The 10,699-nt window shown below is 36.4% G+C and overlaps 1 protein-coding gene across 1 annotated transcript in view; it reads right to left on the reverse strand.

The window, feature by feature from the left end:
• The window catches only part of LOC113231486, a 27,495-nt gene extending 24,092 nt beyond the window's left edge, over positions 1 to 3,403 (reverse strand). Inside the window, exon 1 of the mRNA XM_026465812.1 lies at positions 3,018 to 3,403. Coding sequence (XP_026321597.1) covers positions 3,018 to 3,403 — 386 coding nt within the window. The remainder of the gene's footprint in view (positions 1 to 3,017) is intronic.
• Between the last annotated feature and the right edge of the window lie 7,296 nt (positions 3,404 to 10,699).

Genomic DNA, 10,699 nt, shown 5'->3' on the forward strand with positions numbered 1-10,699 from the left:
TTGAAGACTGTACCACCTCAGTCAACCGTGACCATGGGACCTGTAAAGGGCCCGAAACGTCGGTTTGTTTGAAAAAACAAATATACGCGAATTAAATCCGGAAAAATAGTTTCATTTCCTATATTTAAAATTAGCAAAACAGTTTTTCCCCCTTCTCCTCTGGTGACCCGCCTTAATGGCCACTGCCACTGCGCCCGTTACTCTGAGAATAAGTTGACAAGTCCCATGTGCAGTCAGTAATTTTACCCTTCAAAATCGGAACGCAGTAATATTCATATTACTGCTTAGTGGCACGAATACGTAAATCTTTGAATCTTTATATCTAAATCTTTAATAGCCTACTTTTTGTGCTCCATGTGAAGATTAACTGTAAATATTCCAAATAATAAATAGAGGAATTAAATTATTTGCAACAACAAAATGCTACCGCTAGCAATTTCGGGCCATATTAGAGACGTGTCAAATGTCAATCACAAACCAAATCGTTTTTCTAAAGAACGTTCTTCGTGTTTATTTAGTTTTTTAGTCAAAAATTAAAGACGCATAACCAGGAAGGATAATTTATCGGAACCCTGATTTACCCAATTTATCATTTCACCGCTATTTGCGTAAAACGAGAAGTTTTCGAGTGAATAAAACGTGTTAAACGCGGCAAGTGAACCTTAACAATATTACAATAGCGGTTTGTATTAATTGGCTACACAGCACTGTGAGGTTACTGTGCTGCCATCAAAAGGCTTGTTTTAGCCAAATTGTTTGCTTATTGCGTCGGTTTGCGTTGATTAATATTTTACGAGTCATTTCGGAAGGTCAGCACACTTTTTCAGTAGCAGTAGAGGTCCTTGTGAAAGAGTTCGTCCAGGGAAGTACTGCCACCTTACCTATTTCTGCCGCCAAGCAGTAATGTCAGCATTACTGTGATCCGGTTTTGAAAGGTAAGGGCGCTGGTGAAATTACAGACACGTGCGATTTGTCAACTTATGTCTCAGGGTGAGGGGCGCAGTGGCAGTCTGCCCCTCAGATCATTGCAATTTAAAACTCCGAGTCGCAGTGCAACTGTTACGGACAGCGTACCATCAGGCGCATGACTTGTTCGTCCCGTCACTTGATATTAAAAAAAAACACTTAAAGTTACCTAAATGGGAAATGCAGCTTCCTAGGAATGATACTTCAAGCGCAGTGCAGAATCCTAACAGGATCTCGCCAGCCACCACCGGTGGAAGTGGGTGCATATGTCGTAACCGTATTATCTGAAGCGCCGTATTACATTACGTTACGGCTAACCGCTTTGCAAAACGGTGCTATTTTCTAATACGGCTACCTCCTGTTTAGCCGTATTGTTCACAGGGAAAATAACACCTTGACTATGAATTATGAACGACAGATACAAAACCAACATTATCGATTATAAAAAAAAGATTAGCAATCTTTAATAGTAACCATCAAAGAACATTTAAAAAGTACGTTACACAGTCTCGTAACAAGGCTCAAGGTAAGGCTCAAAATGTCAACGTATGTATATTTTTAGAAAGACTAATTCTTCTCATAATTATGAGACTTTCTTATTTGGACTTTGTTGAGACAGTTGCTGTTTGCGACGCGACGGCAAAGTCAAATAATAATTTATTCCATAGGTAAAATTTTTACACTTGAAAACGCTATTCTTAAGCTACTTTTTAAACTACTGCTCGTTCACTACGCTGACCTCCCTGAGAAGAACGAGCAAGAATCTCTAGGGATTGCTCTTTTTAAACAAAATTAAATGCTATGGAATAAAATACACTTTGAATTATAATTGTGAGGAATCTAGACTCTCGTTGTCTGTCCATACCTCTTTATCTAAAACATACTCTTCAAGGTAAGTTTTTAACTTAGAAAATGATAATCTTAATATATTCTCCGGAATCTTATTGTAAAAACGTATACAGTTCCCCATAAAAGAATCGTTTACCTTAGTTAAACGAAATCGTGGTACCATGAGTTTGGACGTAGTTCTAAGGTTAATATTATGGATATCTTCTTTCTTAATGAAATTATGTATATTTTTATGGGCGTACAAAATACAATCTTACAATGCGGCGTACTTTTTTTTGGACGAATTGCAATACGGCCGAATTTGTGGTAGCCGTATTAGAAAACAGCGCCGTTTCGCAAAGCGGCTAGCCGTAATGTAATACGGCGCTTTATAGAATACGGCTGTGATATGTACATGGGACCAATATAATCCCCCCCCCTCTCGGACATCTGAGGCGATCAGACGTGTGTTTAGTGAACCGATATTATCTTTTGCTTTTAAATTTAAATATAAATTCTGTGTCGTTAATTCACGCGAGTAATTAGAAGTACATACAATTAAGGAGGTGTATCAACGCGAGAATCATAGCCGCACACCTACGCGACGACGAGTGCAGGACTGTGTGTGAGTAACTCATTCATCTGTCATCTACTACGTGTCACACATACTAGTAATATTGGAGACAAGAGGAAAAGGGGTAATATACCCCACATATTCACTCAACAGAAAGAGATAGATAGATAGATAGATAGATATACACTTTATTGCTCACATACAATAACAAAAACAGTACATAGACAACTTAAAACTAATGTGGGCAAAGGCGGTCTTATCGCTAAGAGCGATCTCTTCCAGACAACCTTTGAGGTATAGAGGAAAGCTAATCTAAGGAGAAGAGGTAGTGTGCCAAAGTCAGAAACGTATAAGTAGTATAATATATATGTATATATATATATATATGTATCGAATAATAAATAAATAAATAACGGTGTACTAGACTTACATATATATTTGTAAATAATAAAGAAATATATATACCTAAATATACTTATACTTACCAATAAATATATAAATACATGTTGCATACTAGGAACGTTTCAGAAGATAGTTACGCAATGCAGTTTTAAAAATAAGAAGCGACTTGGAATGTCGTATTTCAGACGGAAGTTCGTTCCACAATTGTGCAGCCATAATCGTAAAGGAGTTCATGTAGTATCCTGACCGGGTGAAGGGAGGTTTCAGCAAGTTATCCGCCTTGGACCTTAGTTCGCGATTGTGATCTTCACCGAGAAAACGAAAACGTTCCTTAAGGTAAGGTGGGCTTCGAGGGTCATACAGTACATTATAAAGGAAACTGAGAACGTGCTCCTCACGGCGCTGCTTCATAGAAAGCCACTGAAGCCTTCTCCTATACTCAGACACATGATCGAACTTGCGCAACCCGTATATGAATCTGATGCAAAGATTCTGCAGACGTTGGAGCTTGCCTAATAGATCATCATTGAGGTCAATAACACAGACATCAGCTTGATCTATAATAGGTAGGAGCAGCGATTGCGCGAGTTCAATCTTGGTCTTCACAGGAATCAGATTTTTCCACCGTCGCATTGAACCGGAGGCAGCAAACACCTTTCTACTAACCTCAGCGATATGTGGCGCCCAAGAGATAACGAAAGCTTTGCCTTCAAAGAATCAGAGCTCAGCGTATACTGGACGATTAGGCTGTTTGTATGAAAGTCGTCGATCGGTGCCCATTTAAGTAGACCTCTGCAAGTGATCGAGTGTCACAAACAGTGATTCACATTTTTCTACGCTTGCATGCCTATATTGTCCTAGTACTTTTACTTGAATCATGAGGAGTTCTCGGTCGCTGATGCATTCTCCCCCGCCTCCGCCGACCATCCGCGCCGCCGCGGCCGAAGTTGCCGTAAGTACAGCCACTAAAGTCGACACGGCCGTAACCGTCTCAAACTCGTGGCGCAAATGCAACATGGGTCAGATGCGAGTAGCTACTCTGATTCTGATAGCCAGCCAAATGTTATTACGCGCACTAAGAGAAAACGCGAGGATGAATTAAATGTATTTAAGACTGAGGTACAGGATATGTTTAAGGAACTTATACGGGAACAGCAATATTTCTTCTCAAATTTAAACGAAAAAATGGAGGAAATTAAGACTCAGAATCAAACCTTACAACAGGCGGTTGATTTTAATTCCACAATGTATGATAAATTTTTGAAAAGGATGGAAATTCTTGAACAGGAAAAGAAGGAGGATCGGAAACAGATTTTGGTTTTGGAAGAAAAGATATAACAATTAGAGAGGCAACTACGTACGTCTAGCATTGAAATCAGAAATATTCCCCGGAAACCGAATGAAACAAAGCAGGATTTGGTGGAAACGATCGTAAAACTGGGTAAAGTCATTGACGTATCAATCCAATCTTCAGATATCAAGGACGTTTTTCGTACCAATTCCAATACCGAACACAAAACAATATTAGCCGATTTTACCTCCGTTTTGATTAAAGAAAAAATTACTCAATCCTTTAAAATGTTTAACAAGATAAACAAGGTTGCCAAATTAAATACCCAACAGTTGCATATTGATGGACCAAAGCTACCAATTTTTGTCTCAGATAATCTTACTCCCAAGACCAAACGATTGTTCTTCCTAGCACGAGATTATGCTACACATCAGGGATTCAAGTACTGCTGGTCGTCATTTGGGAAAATATTCCTACGTAAAGAAGATGGCTCTCCTATCATTCGTATCAATTCAGAAGCGGACCTTACATCACTTAATAGGAAGCAATGGGGCAAAGCAAAACGGCATTTTGCTTTGGGGTAATGCCGCCGATATCAATAGAATCTTTGTCCTGCAGAAACGTGCAGTTAGGGCAATTTACAATCTGGGCCCCAAAGTATCTTTGAGAGATAAGTTTAAGGAAATTAACATTCTTACACTAGCCTCACAATACATTTATGAAAATATAATTTATGTTAAAAGGAATAGTAATTTCTTTATGAAAAATAGTGACAGACATAACATTAATACGAGGAATAAAAATAAACTAGCTTTTCTTGATAGTCGTCTTCACAAAGTCAAACAATCATTTAAGGGGCAATGTATACGCTTCTATAACAAGATTCCGGTTGATATACAAAATTTGCCTTTCACGAGGTTTAAAACTATAGTGAAACAAAAACTTTATACTAAAGGTTATTATACAACTTCTGCGTACTTGGATGACAAAAATCCGTGGTAGTAACCCGTTTAGCTCATGGAGGTAGTCTCAATCTGATGTTTCAAATAAAAAATATTGTAAATGTTATTTACAAAAAGCAACCCCTAGAGTTTCTTGCTCATTCTTCTCAGGGGAATCTGCCTTACGAATGAGCGGTAGAGTTTAACCATTGTGACGATTTCAAGTGTAATAATGCTTACCTATGAAATAAAGATTATTTTGATTTGATTTGATTTGAATGACTAGCTTATCTGTCTGTGTTCAACTTGTTCAGTCATGCTCTTCATTTAAAATTTTAAATTACTTTCTTTTTTAAAAATGTAGCAATTAAAAAATACGTACATTATAAGTATCTAAATTACACACATACACTTTATACACATACACACACCATTTACACATCATCACAGACTCGTCAAATTAAAAATGTATTTGCAATCTACTAAGTCAAAAACCTCTCACACACAACTATCTTAATAAAAATCATTGCACTATATTATACATTGCCATTTAAAAATATAACATTAAGTCACGTATCATACAAAACATTAGTACTAAATAATATATTTTTGTCACTGAATAAACCCCATAATAACTATCGACCAATTCACTCCAAACGATGACATTTTAAATAGCATTGACTCTTACACCCCAGGCACGTCTTGCATTTGTGATGTTGAAGATGTTAATACCCATTTCTCTCACAATAATCGCTTAATAGTAGTATCCCAAAATATTCGAAGCATTAATCGTAATATAAATCAAATGGAAGTCTTATTAACAAGCCTAAATTTTAATACCGATATAGTAGTATTATCAGAATGCTCTGAAAGGCAATTCAAACCCACCAGCTCTCCAAAACTATAAATGTTATTATACTTTGAATTGCAATACACAAAACGAGGGAGTCGTGGTATATGTTAGTGACTTAATTATTGCCGATGTCGAAGAACCACCTTTCCTTGATGCCAACTGTCTAGTAGTTAAACTACCTAATCGTACGTGTATAGTTGCGATCTATCGGCCACCTGCTTACCATAATATCGACAACTTTCTAACGTCACTAAATGACACATTACAGTCTCTGAACGGGTACAAAAATATATACGTAACTGGGGATATTAATATAAATATATTAGAAAGTAGTACCCATTCTAACAACTATCAAAATTTGTTGAGTTTTCACGGACTCCTCCCGGGACACATGATTCCTACTCGGAAACAAAGCTGCTTAGGTCACATTTTAATAAAATCTGAACTAAATACATCAACTGCCGTCATACGTACTACCCTAACAGATCACTACACTACCCTTTTTAGCGTCGATAAAAGAAACCAAATAACTAAACCTCCGTCTATTAATAAAACTATAGATTTTGCTGGTGTGGTTTACGAGTTAGAGAATACAGATTTCAGCCCCATTCTAGAATGTAATGATACTAACACAGCTACCAAACTACTGCTAACCACTATAAAAAATGCTGTCCATAAAAATACCAAAATAAAAAATACAGTAAACCGGAAAACAATTATCCAACCATGGGTAACACCGGGATTGCTGCGGTGTATAAGGAATCGCGACAAACTGCATACTAAAACAAAAAAAGATCCGGAAAACAAAACAATTACTACTATTTATAAGCGATACAGAAATTTTTGTAATGATCTTCTTAAACGAGTGGAAAGTGAATATTATAAGTCTTTATTCTTAAAAGCTAGAAATAATACCAAACAGACGTGGAATGTAATCCGAAATATTGCTAAGCTAGGTTCAGGGACTAACGATACTAGTGAATTTCTGTATCTTACAGAAAATCCTAATGACTCAATTAATAAAGCTAATGATTATTTTGTTAATGTAGGAAAAAAATCTTGCTGAGAAAATCATGAAAGATTCTCCCCTCAACTCAAATGTATCCGATGTAACCGTCTCTAACTCTTTTTATCTGGCCGAGACTGATTTTCATGAAGTTCATGGTACCATTATGGAACTCAAAAATAGTTCGGCTACAGGTATTGATGACATTCCTACAAAGGTCCTAAAAATGGCTTCTCATGTCCTTGTACCCGCAATTACGCATATATGCAATAGGAGTTTCATAGAAGGTATATTTCCTGACTGTTTCAAAACTGCGTTAGTCAAACCTATTTTTAAAGTTGGGGACAAAAACAGTATCACTAACTACAGACCCATATCTATTTTACCTTCGCTATGTAAGGTGTTAGAGCGCTTAATAAATAAAAGGCTAAGGAATTATTTACAAAAATACAATATTATCTCTAATAATCAATACGGTTTTAGTTCCAGAAAATCTACTGAACATGCAGTAAATGACCTAGTTGCATACATAGTTACGCAATTAGAACAAAAAAAAAGAAATGCTTAGCAGTATTTTTGGATCTAGCTAAGGCCTTTGATACTGTCTCAGTACCACTACTCTTGAATAAACTAGAAAAAATAGGCATAAGAGGCACAGCTTTAAATTTGTTTGCCAGTTACCTTAACAATCGAACACAACAGGTCATAATCAACAATATAGTAAGCGATACTCAACGTATTCACTACGGGGTGCCACAAGGTAGCGTTCTTGGTCCTAGCTTATTCTTAATTTACATAAATAATCTTTGCAATCTTCAGCTGGATAAGGGTAAAGTTTTTGCTTTCGCTGACGATACAACTTTGGTTTTCCAGAGCTCGTCGTGGGACGAACTAACTAGTACAGTAGAAACGCAGGTCGGTCAAGTAATGAAGTGGCTACGTCAAAATTTGCTCACCGTAAACTTAAATAAAACGAAATACGTTACATTTACAAAGCTAGAACGCCTTCAACCTTCTAACTTACATATAAAGGCTCATCTTGTACATCATTTATCAATCCTGATACATGCTCATGTGTTTTTCTAGAACAAGTGCAAAATATAAAATATCTTGGCGTATATATCGATTCGACACTTTCGTGGATGCATCATACAGAAGTACTTACTAAACGGATTCGTAAGCTAACTTATGTATTTAAGCGTCTAAGATCCGCTACTGGGCTGAAATTACTCAAAATTACCTATCTCGCTCTATGCCAGTCATTGGTAACGTACTGCATTACAGCATGGGGAGGTACGTTTAAACGTTACATGATAAATGTTGAAAGAGCTCAACGAGCGGTACTGAAGGTAATGCTGTGCAAACGCTATACATACCCAACCGTACAAATATATGCAGACATAAAAGTACTGACAGTCCGCCAACTATTTGTACTCAAGTCTATACTAGATAGCTATGCAAAAACAACGTACGATCCTTTAGAACTGGCAAAAAAAAGACGGAAAGACATAATTTTCAAAACTGAACTATGTTCGTCATTCGCAAAACGACATCAACTATTTTTGGGACCAATGTTGTATAATAATGTAAACCGAGCCATTGACATTTTCTCAAAAACACGTAAAGAATGTAAATTAACAGTCACTAAGTACTTACAACTAAAATCCTATGAGGAAACTGTAATAATGCTAAAAACAATACAATAATAAAATACTTTAAATTAACATAAAATACAGGAAATGAAACAATTCAACCGTGACCATGGGACCTGTAAAGTGCCCGAAAGTTTGGTTTGTTTGAAAAACAAATATACGCGATTTAACACCGGAAAAATAGTTTCATTTCCTATGTGTAACAATCGCGTAAACCTAAGAACTCGACAACATACAATAATTTATGACAGAATAATTGAAAATAAAATAAAATAAAATGTTCCTTTCTATTACTATTTTTTATATTTACACTTACGCACTCACTCTCTCTCTCTCACACGCACACACACACACACACACTCACGCACGCACGCACGCACGCACGCACGCACACACGCACGCACGCACGCACGCACACGCGCACACACACACACACGTACACACACACACACACACACACACACACACACACACACAATTTACACATTACAACGTATTGTACTTACTGATTTAGCTTTCTAACTTGTTATCTTTTCTTTTCTTTTTATTATTTTTGTTATGAAGTATTAATAGTTATTAACTGCACCTTTGTCACATATTCTAGATCGAGTCTGAGAGTGGGGGGTCGGAATACTGTAACACAGGGCATTCTAGTACAGATTCCGCTCTCTCACAATGGTCAAACACATTGTCATTTCAACTTCTGTATGTATCTATTATAAGATCAATACCATTGTGATTGGAAATAAATGATTATTATTATTATTATTATTAATATTAATAACACATGTCAACCGAGTTACTCTCTTTCTAATAAAAAAGAAGCGTCAAAATCGATTCACAAACAGAGTATTCGCATAACGTACATATACAAATAAATACAGTCCAAATGAGAACCTCTAAGAAACAGGTACACAATACAGGTACAGGTATTGGTCCCATTTAAATTTGAAGAAAATATTCCACCTGTAAATGGATCCTAGGGGATGAATCCTGTTTCGTGTACTTTCCGAAAACCGGTTGTTATATTTCAGTTTGTATTGTACATATAAGTAAAGTTTGAAGTCGGTTTTTTAATAAAAAAAGCAATATAAAATATCAAATATGCTGTTTAAACGCTCTACTGCTTCCTCTGATTGGTTAAATTACTTCTATAAACGGTACTTGGAAAATCACGGCTATTCTGTCTCTTTTTTGTTTGGCTTCCGTTTGAGTTTATTGTCGTGGATTGTTAACAAATAGTCCATTATTACAGAGACCGGGAAGTAAGGGATTGCTGGACGAGTATGAGTTACAAGGACGAGGGACGAGTCAAGCAATCCCCGTCCCCGCCGAGACACGTATAGTATTTTTCTCAAACAATGTGAGGAAATAATAAAAGACTAAAGAGAGGAAGGTGTATAATAAAAGAAGTAAGAAAATATTAATTAATATCCGCTCACGCGATGCGCTCCTCCTACCGCAAAATGGCGGCTATTTGGTTTCGCAAATTAGAAAAGGATTCAGTTTAAATACAAGTTTTTATAAATAAAAATTATTATTCTGCATTGCTAAATAAATAACCTCCGTACTAACAACAAAAACATCTCAAATAAAATGCAGTAATACACCGCAAATCCTGCACTTAAAAAGCACTAATGACATTTTTGGTGTACTTGGATAAATATGATAATATTCCGTTTGAGTGGTTCTAATTAAGTGGTTCATGGTAAACACCATGAAATTACTCCTTATAGTTTATAAACATTTATATTCAGGGTAAACTTAAAAAACGCTACTTACGGTATGTTTTCAATAAATAAACACCGAAATCACCAGCCCAAACAATAACACACACGATTGTCGTGACGTATTTTTGAAGATGTTTATTTTTTTTAATGACAGACCCAGGCATTAAAAACTTTATGGTTTGCTAGAGTAGTTACCGAAATAGCAATTAATATTAGTTCTTTTACCTGTTATAACTTCGATATCCGATAAATCGGTATAAAATCATCACCGGCACCTCTAGGTGTGGTATGCCTCTACGGCTGCATGTATCGCGTGAGCGGATATTTGACGTGTTAGGACAGTTGATAAAAGAAAATGTTAATGTTTTTTCCACGCACATTAATAGTAGGCTGCTGAACTTCTGATTATGCATTTGAATGCGTATCTGTTATTATATTTTCGTTATCGCTCTTCTC

The sequence above is a fragment of the Hyposmocoma kahamanoa genome, unplaced genomic scaffold (assembly GCF_003589595.1).
Source record: "Hyposmocoma kahamanoa isolate Upper Pololo Valley unplaced genomic scaffold, ASM358959v1 65, whole genome shotgun sequence".
Taxonomy (NCBI): domain Eukaryota; kingdom Metazoa; phylum Arthropoda; class Insecta; order Lepidoptera; family Cosmopterigidae; genus Hyposmocoma; species Hyposmocoma kahamanoa.